Below are 17,031 nucleotides of genomic sequence, written 5' to 3'. Positions count from 1 at the left end.
CTTACTGAAGTATAAATATGTATATAAAATAGTGCATAGGAGCCTCCAAGGAAAACTCGCTAATTAAGTATACTCAATGACATCAGCATTCAGAAACTGCATCATTACTATCCCAGCTCCTTTGTGGCTTCTTGTTTCGACCTGTCTCTAATTAATACAGTAGACTATTTTGCTGTATGTGTGTGTGTCTCCTATTTAAGTGGAGTTATACAACATGCACAGTTTTGTGTCTTCATATTTTTGTAAATTTATCACTGTTGTAGGTAGTGGCAGTTTATATATTCTGTGTAGTGTTTCCTTATGTGAACATTCAATTTATCTGTTACACTTTTAATGGATATTTGTAAGTTCCAGAGTGTGAGGTATGATTTCTGTTGCTATGAACCTTGCTATTCTTATATGGCAAACACAAGTATTTAATTCATGCTGATTATATGCCTACAGGTGGAGTTGCTAGGTCATTGGGTATGTACTGGTTCACATGCAATAACTCCTGCCGAGTAAATTTTCAGAATGGTTATGCTAGTTTGCTCTGCCTGCCATAGACCTGCAGCCTATGTTCTACAAAATAAGTGATTATTACAGAAGATCTGATCTTGCCACACTTCTGATTTACACTTTTTTCACTGTCGTTTATAAAATCTGTTGTTCCTTCTCTGCATGGTATATTACGCTCTTCACAGTTTTGATATTTACTGCTTCTGTGGCTTAACTCCTCCAGGTGTGTGCATTAATGTATTAATTTTGGCTGTGCATTCAGATCATTTGTGGCAAATCACTTGCCTGATGACCCATAGCTATAGAGAAAGAATATTGGGGCTGAGATCATGGGGTATATATTCAAAAGCCATTCTGATTTGTAGATAATTAGTCCTATTTGTGCTAAATTGTTTGCAGCTTCCCAAATATAGCATACATTGTTTTGTTTTGTTTTTGTCTTTTTCCTTTTTATCGGTTCCGGGGATTGAACTCATGACTGCCTGCTTGCAAGGCAGGCGCTTATGCCGCTGAGCTAAATCCCCAGCCCCAGCATACATTTTAACACTTCCATGCCTTTGAACATGTATCCCTAAAAACCACTGCCTTGAGAATTACTACCTTCTCTCCCATAAGAGAGAAAAGGGGTGCCTTTTCATTGCATCTAGAAACTTAGCGTATAGTAGATCTGACTCATTCTCCATCTTTCTTCTTGCTATATTTAAAAGTAAAATATCCCCGAAATATAAGAGATGAAGGAGGAGTTCTTTGGGATATGTTTCACATTCCAGAAGTTCATCTTTTCGTGTTAGGCCTGCTAAAAGAGTACCACAGCTAGAGTCCCAGTTCCCAGAGGTCAGACATGAAAAGAGTTTTTTGAGTGGGAGTAGTGGAAAGATGAAGGCACAACAGGAACTTGGGGAGTAGGAACCATCACACTTCTGCCTTCCAAGATTTTAGGGCAAGGTAGGTACTAATCTGGCATGAGGAACTGTAGTTCGGCACATGAAGGGCATATTTTTGACTTGGTTTTTCTGTTTTTGTGAGCAAGGTAACAGGAATTTTAAAATTATTGTAGAAGAATAAACAAAAAATTATGCTGCACTAGAACTTTAAAAATGGTCTCATTTTTTTGTCACTTTATTTAGGTCTCGCTTCTCCATTTAAGCCAGTAGTGGATACAAATTACTACTATTCAGGTCAGTAATGCTAAAATTAAATTTAATAATATTTTGTACCATTAGAGATTTCATTATTTTTCTCTCATTTATTTGCAGCTGTAGAAAGAAACAACTTGATGAGGTTGTCACAGAGCATTCCATTCACACCTGTGCCTCCAAGAGGTAAAGCCAAAAGTAAACCCCCATCCTGACCATGTGGGAACAGCAAGAAAGAGGGTTCCCTTATGAAATGTTGATTTCATCTAAATTGTTAATACATATGTAAATAGGAAGTCTGAGAAGTTTTTGATTTCTTTTGCTGACATATCCACAAATATGTGTATTCTACTTTAGAAAAGTTCTCAATGCATTATGTTCTAACAGAAGCAAGTATCACCTGACATGTATGGGACAGATGGTTCTAAACTGCTATCTAAAGTTTTACTCAGAGCCCACGATGCCTGTAATCTCAGCACTAAGGAGGCTGAGGCACTACAAGTTCAGTACCAGCCTGAACTACATAGTGAAACTCCTGTCTCAAAAAAAAAAGAAGTCTCACTCAGAAGTGCTTTATAATTTTATTTGTTTTCTAAAGATTTACTACAAAGTGCTCATAATTTACAAAGTGCATCTCTTTATGAATTAGAGACATAGTGAAGTACATTTGATTTCCTATCATTTGTTACTCTAAACTTTTTTATAACACTGCACTAAGATAACTACTTTGTGTTGTTAAAGAGTCATATTGTAGTCTGGGTCTCTGCCCTTTGTGTTGCAGGTGAGCCTGTCACCGTGTACCGCTTGGAAGAGAGCTCGCCCAGCATATTGCATAACAGCATGTCTTCCTGGTCACAGCTGGGCCTCTGTGCTAAAATAGAGTTTTTAAGTAAAGAAGAGATGGGAGGAGGTTTGCGGAGAGCGGTCAAAGTGCAGTGTACTTGGTCAGAACATGATATCCTCAAGTCGGGGCATCTTTATATCATCAAGTCTTTTCTTCCTGAGGTGGTTAACACATGGTCAAGTATTTATCGAGAAGATACAGTTCTGCATCTCTGTCTCAGAGTAAGTGCCAGTGGCTTCATAACTAGGAAATATAATTTGAACTTCCTATTTTGACTTCTGAAAGTATGAAAAAGCCAAATAAAACCTTAGTTTAAATATTCACCAAGGGTTCCCTTCTCCTTCTGCAGGAAATTCAGCAACAGAGAGCAGCCCAGAAGCTCACATTTGCCTTCAATCAAATGAAACCCAAATCAATACCATATTCACCAAGGTAATCCTTACTCCTTTTCTAGGATCTTTTAGTATTGTGTGGGTAGCAGCAGTCTTTTGGCCTTCATTATTGATATTGGGTGTTTAAATTGTCACCACTTTGCATATCAATTAAAACCTTATTATCAAAACTGCTAGTAATATCTTATAACTATTTTTCATAAGGTTCCTTGAAGTTTTCCTGCTGTATTGCCATTCAGCAGGACAGTGGTTCGCTGTGGAAGAATGCATGACTGGAGAATTTAGGAAATACAACAATAACAATGGTGATGAGATTATCCCAACTAATACACTAGAAGAGATGATGCTAGCTTTTAGCCACTGGACATACGAATACACCAGAGGGGAGTTGCTGGTACTCGATTTACAAGGTAAGTTTATGAGAAGGTTGCTAAGGAGCGATGGTCCAGGAGGTTCTCATCTGTTCATGTCTTATGCATACATAATACACAGAAATCCATTAGAGACTTGGATTAAGGGTTGAAAATAAATTCCAGGCACAGCCATATCATACAGTCATAGCAGAGCTTTGAATAGTGAGATCCAGCTGTCTTGTCATTAAATGATAATGTGTTTTGATGAGCAAACGATGTGATACATTTTATTCTCAAATATACAGCCATTAGTCTATCAAAGATATAAAGAACTTCTTTTTAGTACACATTTGCAGTACATAATGTTTACTTTCTTCTGGAGTAGGTACATGTACTTAACATACCTTGACTTAAGGACTATATTTTTCTATTCTTGTTGCTGAGAGAAATACCAACACCCAAAGTTGAGAAAAAATTTATTTACTTCATTATTCATGGAGTTTTCAGACCTTTATTGAAAGGCTCCAAGGCAGGGGTTGTCCATGGCCAAGGGTTAACTGTTCAAGGCAGTGGAAGACAGCAAAGGCAACAAGAGAAGAGCGGGAAGCAAGCTTCTGTCCATCCCTTGTGTGCAAGGCATCCCACCCTACAATAGGTAAAGCTGTCACATCCTTAATCCCATATTTGAACCATTAATCAATCACAGAGTCTAGATCCAACCTCTGAAAAGTCTGCTCCCTGTAATTTCATGAGACTTTAGAGAGACATTCAGACACAAACCATAAGAGATCATTTTTTAAAACAAAACAATAATACCTTTTTCTGTGCTTATGTTACCCCTTTCTGTGAGCTAATGGACAAAACTAAGAATTTATTGGGTTAAAACAATCAAGCAGATAATGACATAACCCCCAACTGCAGGGGAGGCTGAGATAGGAGGACTGCAAATTCGTGGCCAGCCTAAGCTATGTAGCAAGACTCTTACCTTTATTTTACTTTTAAAATTTATTTTTTTTAGTGGGGGGAGCTTTATTGAGAAAGAGTCTTACTGTTCAGTTCAGGTGGGTCTTGAGCTCACTTTTGTAACCCAGACTGGTCTTGAACTTGCTCTGATCCTCCTGCGTCAGCCTCCCAAGCGTTGGTATTACAGGCACTCACCACCATACCCAGCTAAGACTTATCTATAAAAAGTCATTTTTCTTACAGTTTTTCGATTCAGGGTTGTTTTGGGTTTTTTTTTGGGGGGGGGGTTGGTTTGGTTTGGTTTTTTGAGATTGGATCTTACTAAGTACCCCAGGCTGGCCTTAAATTCAGGCATTCTGTCTTCTTGCCTTGGCCTCTTAAATTGTGGAATTACATTTGATTCTAGATTTGGATGGTTATAGTGGGGCTAAATCATTGCTGCTGTCACTTTGAGAGGCTTATGTGGCCAGAGATGTTGGACAGTGTGAGAGCGCTGTCAGGTCTTGCTGGACATTGTAACATATGCTTATAATCCAGTTACCTGGGAGGCTAAGGCAAGAGGGTTGTAATTCAAACCTAGCCTGGGTAATTTAGCAATTCAGCAAGACCTTTTATCAAAGTAACAAAGGATTGGAGGTATAGCCCAGTGAAAAGATACTTGGTACAAATTTGGATAACCCTTCCCACTACTCCCCCCAAAATGTGTGTGTTCATTGTCAGCAGATTTCCTCAGTTCTCCAGTGGGTGTCTAGCTTGGATTTTCTGTAGCATGCCAGTTTTGTGTCTTGAGGTAGTTTCTCCTAGAGACAAAGCAGACTTCTGAGACTGGACTCAGGTCTTTTTCCCCATATTCACTGGTCATGATGTGTTATGGGGGCAGCCTAGATTATAGGGGAAGAGAAGCAGATGCTTGCACCTGCTAGAAGAGCAGTGCATATCAGAGATAGAGCAGATGACTCATAGACACTGCAGTGGATGAATCCAACTGACTGGAGGAGTCGAGGCTGTGAGAAGGTGGCTTTGCCTAGAGTAATGTCTTTATACTTCACAGCAGTATAGTGTTAATCAGCTCTGTAAGGTACTATCACCTTACAGCTTCTGTAGTTTTTCTCCATAGAGAATAGCCTCAATTTCAAATGTAAATCAGGCCAGGTTTTTGGGGGGGGTTTTTGTCTTTTTTTTTCATTTTTATCGGTACCAGGGATCGAACTTACGACTGCCTGCTTGCAAGGCAGGTACTTATGCCGCTGAGGTAAATCCCCAACCCCTTTTTTTGTCTTTTTGAGAGTTTCACTATGCAGTTCAGGCTGGCCTTGAGCTCACTTTGTAACCCAAGCTGGTCTTGAACTTACAATAATCCTCCTGCCTCAGCCTCCCAAGTGCTAGAATTACAGACATGCAACACCACCCCTGGCTAGACCAGATTTTAAGTTGCATGAAAAGTTGCTTAGAATATTTATCATGCAGTGACTCCTTCCTTTAAACGTATAAAAATATTTTTAAAATATTTCTCTGATGTGTGTTATTAGGCCAATCCAGTTAAATTTCAATAATAATTAAAATAAATTGAGCATGGTGGTACACCATTATATAATCCCAGCAATTGAGAGGTTGAGGCAAGAGAATCCTTGAGAGTTTGAGGGTAGCATGGGCTACAAAGTGAGTTCAAGACCACCCTAAACTGCATAGCTCAAAAAGACCCCCCCAAAAGGTTAGGATGTCATCGGTGAATAAAATGTATATAGACTATAGTCTGTGTTAATATTTCTGCCACAAAATACGAGCTAATCTTACCATAAATGACTGGAATTCATCAACATTTACATACAGACTGTACATGCTGCTACTTGCAGTCAAGAAAAATGTAAGGAAATATAAAGATGCAGTATTGTTAACTGTAAGATTGACTGGTGAAAATACTTGCTCTGGTAATCATTGCAGAGACACCTCCTGTTGCTGATGCAGTGAGCAAGAGTGTAAAATTGCTTTGTGCTCTGTGTGATGCCACTCACTTGTAATGCCAGCATTTTTTAAAGCCTACTATTTCTCAGTGTACTTCACAGGTTGTTAAATTGTTCCTGGGACTGGGAGGTAGCTCAGTGCTTGCAGAAGGTCCTGAGTTCAAGCCGCAGTACTACAACAACAAAAGTTTTATATCTGTTCAAATTGAGATTTTTAAAAATTTAATCTGGAATAAGTTCACACATTGACTTAAGAAAAAAGAAAACCAAGAAGCACCGGTTTTCTAAGTTTTTTAGGAAAAAAAACGTATGTAGGGGGTTGGTGCTCCTGACTCCATATGTTCTTCTGTGATTGCAGTTTTCTCTACATAGTTAATATGTTCATGAAGCCATTTTTCACAGGAGTGTTTTACTTTTTGGGGTTTTTTTTTTCTTCCGTTACACAGGAATATGTTAGATATGACAAAAATTGAATAGGAATGAATACACATAAAATACAAAATAGTCCAGTCCTTACGTTTCTCTACCTTTGTGAAGCCTTATACAGAAATAAAAGCGCCCTCCCCATTGTATTATGTTGTGCTAGTTTTTCCAAAACAATTCTCAAGACAATTGTTTTTTCCTTCTTTCCCTACCATTATATCATAGACATCTTCTAGGTCATTATTGATGAATCTGAGATACTTGTTTTCATAGTTTCATGATAGTCGAGGAAGAAAGCATAACATGATGTACCCCCTCTATTGATAAGACCTTCACTGCTGTTGTTTGTTTTTGTTAGTTTTGCTACTCCAAAGAGTGGTGCTACAAGCATACATATTTCATCTTTACCAGTCTGTTAGGTGGAAAGTAGTATTGTGTTTTAATTCTTGGTTTTCCTTTCCTTTCATGAAAATTGAACCATTTAGGTTTCAATCTGATGGGTTAAATAGTTGTGATTATTCATAGCATCAGTAGGTGATATGTGTGTTTGTTTTGCATTACTGGAAATAGAACCCACGGCCTTCACACTGAACTACATCCTCAGCTCTTTCTAGTTTTTATTTTGAGACAGACTCCCACTGAGTTGCTAAGATGCCCAAGTTGGGCTTGAATTTATCATCTTCCTGCTAGCATTCCCCAAGTGCTAAGATTATATCTGCTTATGTGTCTTAATATATGAGGAACTGGAAAGGTTTGACCCCATCTTTAATATCTGTGGGGAAGGCTGAAAGTTAAGGAAGATGGATCAGTCATACTCTTTATATGGTGAATGTGTTAATTTATGATTTCCTCCCCCTTAAAGTGTGTTAAGGATTAGACCTTTATGTAGCAAGTTGTCCCGTTTGGTGAATCAAGGGGGCATGCTGTTAAAGACCTTTTACAAGCAGAGCACCATTGGTAAGAAGCTCAGGAACTTATTCTACCATGACATTCAGCTGTTATCCTGGTGGGAGGCCAAGGTCATAATCAAATTAGGAAATGTGAAGAGAGAAAAACTCCAACTTGAATAACTAAACGTTGCAATGGCAGATGATGCTATAAATTTGAGGACTATTATGCAGACATTAATGCCTCATCAATTAATATAATATAAATTATCCTTTTCTATGTACATATAAAGGTGTGGGTGAAAACTTGACAGACCCATCTGTGATAAAAGCAGAAGAAAAGAGGTAATAAGTTTCCACAATTTCATTAAAATGTATTTTAATAATTTTAATTTTTATGTTTCTTCTTACATAAACTGCCTTTTTAAAAAAAAAAAATGACTAATTTCCACAGATCCTGTGATATGGTGTTTGGCCCAGCAAATCTAGGAGAAGATGCAATAAAAAACTTCAGAGCAAAGCATCACTGCAATTCTTGCTGTCGAAAGCTTAAGCTTCCAGGTAAAGTTTTCTTAAATGAGTATAACATAGAACTTATCAGCCATATTGGGTACTGTGTGTACATGAGGCTGGCTGCACAGGGCTTTGATTAATGGTCTCCACGATGTTAGCTGTAAATGCATCTGTGATTCTTCTCCTCACTTGTAAAACACAGTTTGTTCATTTCATACATTTGTGTCTGCTGAATGCCAGGAATTGGGCGAGGTGCTGATGTTCGGATAGTGATCAGACAAACATGTTCCTTGGCCTTGTGGAGTTCAGGCAGGTGTTGGGTGTCACTGGCAGGGACTCCCAAGCGGGACATGGAGAAGGATGGGAGAGAGGCAGACAGTGCTCCTTAAATGGGAGCAGTGACTGAGCACAGAACTGGCACTTGGCTTAGTCCTGCAGGCTAAACAGACTGTCAAGTTACTCTTGCAGAGAAGTGGGAAGAGTATTCTGTGATGCAGAAACATGAATTACAAGCGTATTTTATCATCATGTAATCTTTGGATTTGAAGAACTGCAAGCTGTTTGCCCCACCTTTTATGGCCAAAAATATAGTAAGAGCGTGGATTCAGGAACCAAAGTGCATGGCTCCAGAGGGTTACTTGTTTTTTTTTTTTGTTTGTTTTTGTTTTTGTCTTTTTCGTTTTTTTATCGGTACCAGGGATCGAACTCACGGCGGCCTGCTTGCAAGGCAGGCGCTTATGCCGCTGAGCTAAATCCCCAGCCCCCAGAGGGTTACTTGTATTATCTTTTTTTTTTTATGTCAGGGATTGAACTCAGGACCATGCACTTTCCAGGCAGGCGCTTGTGCTGTTGAGCTGAACTCCTGGCCCTACTATCAATTTTTTAAGGATTAAATGAGTTGGTATTTGTGAAAGACTTAGAACAAAGCCAGCCATTTAGCATGCAATATTAGGTTGTGATACTGCTTTTGATTTTTTGGGTTTTGTTTACTGCTGGTGTACAGAAAGATGATTGATTTTTGGTATGTTGACCCTCAATTCACCTCTTCTCTTTTCTTTCGTTCTTTCTTTCTTTCTTTTTTTTTTTTTTTTTTTTTTTTTTTTTTGGTCACTGTTGTTTTTCTTCTTCTTCTTCTTCTTCTTTTTTTAAATAGGCTCCTTAGGATTTTCTGTATAGACCAGACAGTTTTGTTTACTTTCCCTACAACCTGTAAGCCTTTAAGTTTTCTTTTTGACTTTTTGCACTGACAAGTACCATTTATTTATTTATTTGTTTATGTATGTATGTATGTCTTTTTGAGACAGGGTCTTGCTATGCCATTTAGGCTGTCTTTGAACTCTGTAGAATAGGCTGGTCAGTGATCCTCTTGCCTCAACCTCCCCTGAGTGCTGGGATTACAGGAGTGTGCCACTATACCTGGTTGACAAGTACTTCTTGTACATTGGTGAATAGGTGTGATAAAAGTTGACATCTTTCCTATATTTCTAAAAGCACTGTCTTTTACCATTAAGATGATAACTAATGATTTTACAGTAAATGCAGTTTGGTTAGGTCGAAGAAATTTCCATTTACTTGTTTCTTCAGAATGTGTATCCTGTGTGAAGACTGGATTTTTTCAGTGTTTTTTTTTGGTACCTTTTGACATGGTCATGGTTTTTTTATCAGTTATATAGTACCATATGTTCCACTGCATGATGACTGGTTGTGCTGCATTGCGTTATCGTTGCTTTGCATTGTTTTGGGCATTGCTGAGAATCAAATCCAAAGCCCGACACGTGCTAACAAGCAAGTGCTCTCCTCCTGAGGTGAACCCTGCACTAATAGGGTGTATTTTAATGCTGAGCCAGACTCCCATTGCTAGGACAAACTGCCCTTGATTATCTTGTTTTTATGCATGCGTTGTTGGGTTAAGTTTGCTAACATTTTGTTAAGGATTTTATGTCTGTGCTCATTGAGGATATTAGCTGGTGGCTTTTTTATTTGTTTTATATTTTCTTCTATTGTCTTTATCTTACCTTTTACAAGTTGGGAAATGTTCATATCTCTTCTGTCTTCGGGAATTGGTTGTACAGAATTAATACTATCTCTGCCATAGTGATTGGTAGAATTGCCCATCGAAACTATCTTTGTTTGAATTTTTTTTGTGTTTATACTAAGAGTTTGATTTACTCAATAGAGAAATTTCAGGGTTATCAGCTTCTTGAATGTTTTGTCTTTAATACATGTGAGGTTCAGTGAGTTGTCTTTCATTATTGTAATTTGTGGTTTGTGCTCTTGGATTTTTGGTCAGTCTGGCTAAAGGTATTAACAATTTTATTGACAGTGTTACAGAACCAGCTTTGTTTTCATTGATTTTCTTTTTTTTATTATTTATTTTATTTTTTTTTTTTATTTAAGGAGAAAAGAAAAAAAACAGTGAAAGGGTACAAGTTATACAGATTTACAGAAGAAAAAAATGAACAGTAGGAAATCACTAGTTAATGGATTACATATTGCCATCTTAGAAATAATTGTTCAAGTCACAAAATTAAAGCTTGTAGAGTGGACATTCCAACAATGATAGTGCAAACAGTTCTGTTCAATGATCCAATAAAACTCTGTGATATCATTTTCTATCTTATACACTTAAATATACATGCAGTTATATAGTTTAGAGCACTTTCTTTTCCTCTCTTTTGTACAATGACTATTACACATTTTGGGTTTCATTGCTCCCACGGTTCTTATTGCTTTTTTGGAAGAGAGTAAAACCAAATGTGACATAACAGAACAGAATCGGTCAAGTCAAAAGGGTGGACATAATAGATAATGTAAAAAACATAATACAAGGTGATCAACAATGGTTACCATAATGCCTCCCGCTATCTCTAATAGAATTGCCTATATCATTAGTTATAATACAATTGAACAAAACAGTAAAGAACAAAACCGACAAAACCAAAACATTGGAGACATTGTAGGTCTTCAAAAGTAGATAAAAGTCAACGAGAATGGGCGTTATAATGAATCTCATTATCTTCTCAGCTGATGCCTAAACTTTCGAACCTGATACTATCCAGCAAAACAGAATAGGGGAACATCAGTCAAAAACAAGATGGTGAGAGTAATACAGGGCTTCAAATCAAGATAATAGAAAGTCAAAGTGGGTTACTATATTATATCCTGCTATTTTTTTCCCTTTAATTAAACGGATAAAAATTAAAAAAGTAAATAATGGAGTGGAGATTGAGAAAAAAGAGGGCATAACAGCGAAACAGCGCAGATCAAAACATAACCATTTAAGCAGAATAGTGTTTCACCACCAGATAATTCCGACCCAAAAGTAGTTACCATATTGACTCTTTCCTTGAAGTCCTTGAGTACAACTTCGTATACTGTAGCATTAAGTATATCAAAACAATGTAAAACCATTTAAGAGAATGACAGCATTACAGAGTATTTAGAATCGACTAACAGAAAATGAACAATAGTTTCTGTATAATCTCCTTGTCTTTAAAAGGTTTTTGCTTATACTATCGTACACAATAAAATCCAGTAAGATACAACCTGTCTAGACCACTGGAGACAGAAGAACAAAAGCTAGATGAGACTTCAAAATAAGATGATACCAAATCAGCACTACCCATCAAGATGTCATTTTCTCCAAAATAGCTGTTCCTATCATCCAATCTTCTCTGTCTCATTTCTGTTGAGCTCTTTTTCTGTCAGTAGCTGTCAGTTTGTCTTCTTCATTTTGTTCTCTGCTCCATTCGTTGTGGCCTCCCCGCCACTATTTCTGGGTTCTTTGTATTTTTCTTTTTTTTAGAATATCCTGCAATACTTTCTGTAGGGTTGAATTAGTGGTTGCAAATTCCCCCAGTTCCTCTTTATCCTGGAAGCACCTTGTTTTTCCATCAATTTCCAGGGACAGTTGTGCAGGATATCTCAATCTTGGCTGGAGATTATTATCTTTCAAAGCTTGAATTATTTCCCCCCATGCTCTTCGTGATTTGATGGTTTGTGCAGAGAAATCTGCTGTAATTCTGATGGGTGTTCCCTTGTAAGTGGTCTGTTTCTTGTCTCTTACAGCTTTTAATATTCTGTTCTTGTATTGAATTTCTGCAATTTTTATTATTATATGCCTGGGTGTTTCTCTGTTAGGGTTGTAGGTAGCTGGGGTCCTGTATGCCTCATACATCTGAGTATCTTTACCTTTTGCTAAATTAGGAAAATTCTCCTGGATTATTTCTGTGAGTAGCTTTTGTAGTTCACTTGTTTGTGTCCCTACTTCTTCTTTTATGTTCTTAATCCTTAAGTTATGGCTTCATTGATTTTCTAAATTTCTCTGCTTTATTTTTATCATTTACATCTTTAACATTCTTTTTGTTTTTTAGTTTAGCTTATTGACCTTCTCTAACAAAACATTTAGTCCTATAATTTTCCCTCTGCAAATATTTTAGCTGCATCTTATGAATTTTGGCTTCTTTTTCTTTTACTTTTTCTTAATTTTTTGTGGTGCTAGGACTCAAGCTCAGGGTCTTGCACGTACTTGATAGTTGTTGCTCTTCAGAATGTTTATCCTACATGCAGACTGGATTCAGTTCTCACATATTAAAAATTTTTCAGGTTTATCTTTCTGTTGATTTCTTGTGTAATTCCACAATAAGAGTACAACTGTGTGGTTTGAATTAAAAAATTGTTAAATCTTAGAAAGGCATGGTGTCTGGTGAGCATTCCACATTCACTTGAGAATATATGTTCTGTTATTGAATGTAGTGTTCTATAAATATTAAAGTTTGATCAAATTGTTTAGGTGTTTTTAAATCTTGCTGATTTTCTTTGTTCCATTGATGAATTAGAAAGTATAATTGTAATTGTGGATTTGTCAGTTTTACCTTTTAGTTCTTTCCATCAAGTAGTGTGAAGCCTGTTCTTGGATGCATACATGTTTAATATTGTTACTGTCTTCTTGGTGAACTGACAGGTTCCTAACAGTGCAACACTACAGTCACTTTTCTTGCTCTAAAGAATATTGTTGTGTGTTAGTGTAGTCACTCTGTCTTTTGATGAGTGTTACCTCATATCCCTTTTTTATTCTTTTTAATACATGTACACATACAGATGCCCATTTGTAACAATATACAGCTGGGACTGATTTTTCTTGAAATCTAAAAATTTTCATCGTTTAGTTGGTGTTTTACATTTAATGCAATTGTTGATATCATTAGCTTTATTTTATTTTATTTTATTTTGTCTTTTTTTTTAATCGGTACCAGGGATCGAACTCGCGATTGCCTGCTTGGAAGGCAGGCGCTTATGCCGCTGAGCTAAATCCCCAGCCCGATAATTAGCTTTAAACTTGTCATTTTTATTTTTTCTAATATGTCACCTCTCCTTCTACTTGTCCCCATCCTTGCTTATTTGAACACTTTTAATATTTTCTTTTAACTTAGTTTTTTAGTGGTTACTTTTAGTTTTCCTTCAATTAAGACTCTGTTTCTGTGATTTCTATACCCTAGGCTGTTTTCAGTGAATGTAGAGTTTTAGGTTGATAATTTTGTGTTTCATCATCTAAAAAATGTTGTCTTGTCCTGGCCTCTGTTGTTTCAGATGAAAATACCACATTGATTTTAGTAATTTCCTAAATGTGATATACCATTTTAATCTAGTTTCAAGATTTTGTTCTTATCTTTGATTTTTAGTAGTTTCATTCTGGTGTGTCTTATAGTGACTTCCTCTGAATTTGTTTTTTGGGGTTTACTTAGCTTACTTAATTTGTAAACGTACGATTTTCATCCAATATTAGGGTTTAGGGGCTGGGGATTTAGCTCAGCGGCTTAAGTGCCTGCCTTGCAAGCAGGCAGTCGTGAGTTCGATCCCCGGTACCGATAAAAAGGAAAAAGACCCAAAAAAAAGAGCAATATTAGGGTTTAGCTATTCAAATAATCAAAGCTGAGATTATTTGCTTAGGGCTACAACCATCAATAATAAAGCCTTGAACTGGTTCCCTACTGTTGTTTATATATATAGTACAGCTAGAAATTAACTGTATTCCCTCAGACCATATTGACATAAACTTCAGTTTAAACTGTATCAAAAATAACCCATGATGTTGCAGCCAAGCATTTGGACCATGTAATATAGGTTGCTTTGGATTTAAATTAACAGTTTGTATTTTGAGTGTCGGTTATATTTTCTATTTAGATAAGTAAAGAGTATGTGTGTGGCCATGATTGGTTTAAAATATCAATTTGATATTACTGCACTGTTGTAATTCTGCAGCTGTTGTCATATAGAACTGTAAAGTGATTTCATCCTGTCTCATAACTGTAAATGCATTTTGTATACTGACCATTCCAAATGTACCTGAAGACTTCCTTCTCTCCTGTGCTCCTGATTCTATGTTTAGTTCCCTCCTTTCTGTCTGGATTCATTCCTTAAAGCATCTTGATAGTAACATATCCAGATATATCTCCCACTCCTACCTGTAAAACTCTCCTTCCCCATCTCATCGGTCATTTACCCATTTACCTCACTTTTCACAACCAGCCTTGCAAGATATTGTGGCTGCCACTATCTTGTGGGTGGCTGCTGTGTGCCCTAGGTAAGGCTTCACAGAATCATTATGTAAAACAAATCAGATTACATTCCTTCCAAAGGCTGCTGGAAATCTTCCAGTAGATTTTCATTATAGTCTGTGCTCACTTCGTAACTTGGATTGCCTAAATTAGTGCTCGGAAAACTTAAAAAGGCAAAGTGGACTTTTTTTTTTTTTTTTTTGGTCTGAGACAGGGTCTCACTATGCAGTGCAGCTTGGCCTTAAACTTGCAGCTATAGTCCTGCCTCTGCCTCCCGAGTTGTGGGATTTCATGCTTGTGCCACAATTGCATGATGGGTAGTTTCTGAGTTGTGGGCCATGTAGTCTGTGAGTGTCTCAGCTGCCTAACTCTACTGTCACACTGCATAAATAACCAAGGTGTGTTAAATGAGCCTGGCTCATCCTGTTAAGATTATTTACCAAAGCAGACCACTCACTGGTCAGATTGGCCCATAGGAAGAGGTTTTAATCCTTGGCCATTAACTGCTGCTTGACCTCATTTTCTGCTAGTCTTCCTCTCATGTGCTGCACAAAAGCCACATTGTCTTCCTACCATTGCTAGAGCACACATCTGTATCTTACAGTGCTGCCAGCTCACATTACCTGTGGCTAGAGCAGTGATGATGAACTAGCACACCAGCCACAGCCCTCTGTTATCATTGGAAGCTGGGAAAAGGTTCCCAGTCACTGGCCTCCAGGACTCCTTTAGAGCTTTGACACAGTTCACTCTGTGTTAGGTGCATGCTTAAGTGTTTTCCCTGACTTTCCCCCCTGATGACCTGTCAGCAAGACTCACGCTTCACCAGCTGCCCACTGGCCCTGGTGCCCTACAGAGCATCACCCTCCTAGGAATTAGACCGTTTCCAGTGCTTGCTTCCCCTGCTAGAATCCTTGTTCGCTGCTGCATTCCATTATGTACAAGTTATGGATTGATGTTCAACATATAATAAGTATTTCATTTTTATGTGTGTAAGCACTGTCACTTAAATATATAACAGCTTGTAGAAAACAGGTATGACATGTTTAGAAGAAAATTGATTTAGAAAATGCTTTATTTCTAAGAAATTTTTTTTGTTGGTGTGGTGACTGTAGATCTGAAGAGGAATGACTATACGCCTGATAAAATGGTATTTCCTCCGGATGAGCCTTCCAATTTGAATCTTCAGCCTGGAAATTCTACCAAAGAATCAGAGTCGACTAATTCTGTTCGTCTCATGCTGTGATATTGCTGAATGATTGGTTTTGCCCACACCTCACAAACATCTTTTTGTGTCACTCTGCCTTCAGGAGGAAATGGGTAATGGTGAATCCGATGACCCTAGCATGGTTTAAAGGCCAGTATTTTTTTGGCCTAATCAGACTTGTCAGTTAGAAACTTCCTATAGAATATAGCTGACAGCTAAGAATTTTGAAGGGAATGGAAAATTAATATTTATAACTTAAAGGGCTCCTTAAAAAGCAGATTTGGTGAGGGTGTGAATCCCTCTCTTTACATGGTGCAATACCATTAACCAAAGTTAGATGTCTGTGCACATTTTATTGGCGGTTGATTTATTGCCATTCAGCAAGAAATGAAGAACGCACACAGCCTTTGGTGACTTGGCAGTCTGAAGTCTTCCTACTGAGTCATTGTCCCCACCTGGTGGAGCTGTTTGCCACAGCAAAGGAGGCGCCTCCTGAGGACTCTAGGCTCCTGGCAGCAAGCGCCTGGGGGAAGCCCATTCTCTGCGAGGGACTTTTATGAATCAGGGTCGGGCTCCGAATCAAAAAACAGAGCCAGTGTTTTGTTATGTAGAGCCCAAATTGTGCAGAGGTATTAGATTGTATTTTTTCATTGTATTTGTTTTATCAAATCACTGTTAAGCAGAAGAAAGCCATGGTGAAAGGAGAAGGTAACTCCCGCTGAGGGGTGTTTCCTGTGAGGAGTCGGGAAGCTTCCCCATGTGTCGGGATGACAACCTGAAAGCTGCTACTACTCCAAAGATTTAAGGACAGCATATCAATCAGGACATGGATATGAGCTCTTGCTTATATTTAAGATTGTGTAGGGGCATATGAACTTGAATGTTGTTTGTGGTACTTATTTAAGAAATGAATTGAGTCTGATCATCGTCAGGTGATGTCACGAGACTGCAGTGCAACTTTAGGCCAATAAAATGTAATTTAATTGCCCCTCATTTCAGCAAGAAAGATGTTTCATCTGCTTTGATTTTTTTTTTCCTTTATTTTGTTCTGTTTGTTTCCTAGGTACTATTAATTTTCATTTGGAAAGGAGCAGCGTAAAGCTTATTTGTATTCAGTAGTGTATCTCATAGATACAGACAAGGCAAGCAGAATAAGCTGTTTAATAGTGTTTAATACTGACCGGGAGAGAAAAGTGTATTACTAAAGATATATACATTTTGTATATCATTAAATCTTTAAAAAAAATAAATTTATTCTTGTTTACAGACGACTGTTGAGTGTAATCACTGTGGAGCGTGG

At 37.6% G+C, this 17,031-nt stretch overlaps 1 protein-coding gene across 4 annotated transcripts in view; it reads left to right on the top strand.

Annotated features, from left to right (window-relative positions):
* The window catches only part of Trpm7 (transient receptor potential cation channel subfamily M member 7), a 98,898-nt gene extending 81,901 nt beyond the window's left edge, over positions 1–16,997 (top strand). For 2 of the 4 annotated variants that reach the window (XM_063248617.1, XM_063248614.1), the window contains exons 33-41: positions 445–465; positions 1,626–1,676; positions 1,755–1,820; positions 2,416–2,699; positions 2,828–2,910; positions 3,075–3,280; positions 7,751–7,802; positions 7,912–8,018; positions 15,640–16,997. In XM_063248617.1, the coding sequence (XP_063104687.1) occupies positions 445–465; positions 1,626–1,676; positions 1,755–1,820; positions 2,416–2,699; positions 2,828–2,910; positions 3,075–3,280; positions 7,751–7,802; positions 7,912–8,018; positions 15,640–15,770 (1,001 nt within the window). In that variant the 3' untranslated portion in view covers positions 15,771–16,997. The remainder of the gene's footprint in view (positions 1–444; positions 466–1,625; positions 1,677–1,754; positions 1,821–2,415; positions 2,700–2,827; positions 2,911–3,074; positions 3,281–7,750; positions 7,803–7,911; positions 8,019–15,639) is intronic. The other 2 variants (XM_063248631.1, XM_063248626.1) reach the window with 1 other exon arrangement.
* Positions 16,998–17,031: the final 34 nt, after the last annotated feature.

Source organism: Cavia porcellus, unplaced genomic scaffold, assembly GCF_034190915.1.
Source record: "Cavia porcellus strain 051 isolate PalLab524CR breed Dunkin Hartley unplaced genomic scaffold, mCavPor4.1 scaffold_1, whole genome shotgun sequence".
Taxonomy (NCBI): Eukaryota; Metazoa; Chordata; class Mammalia; order Rodentia; family Caviidae; genus Cavia; species Cavia porcellus.
Note: the sequence above shows the minus strand (reverse complement) of the source record. Positions and strands in the feature narration are given on the sequence as shown.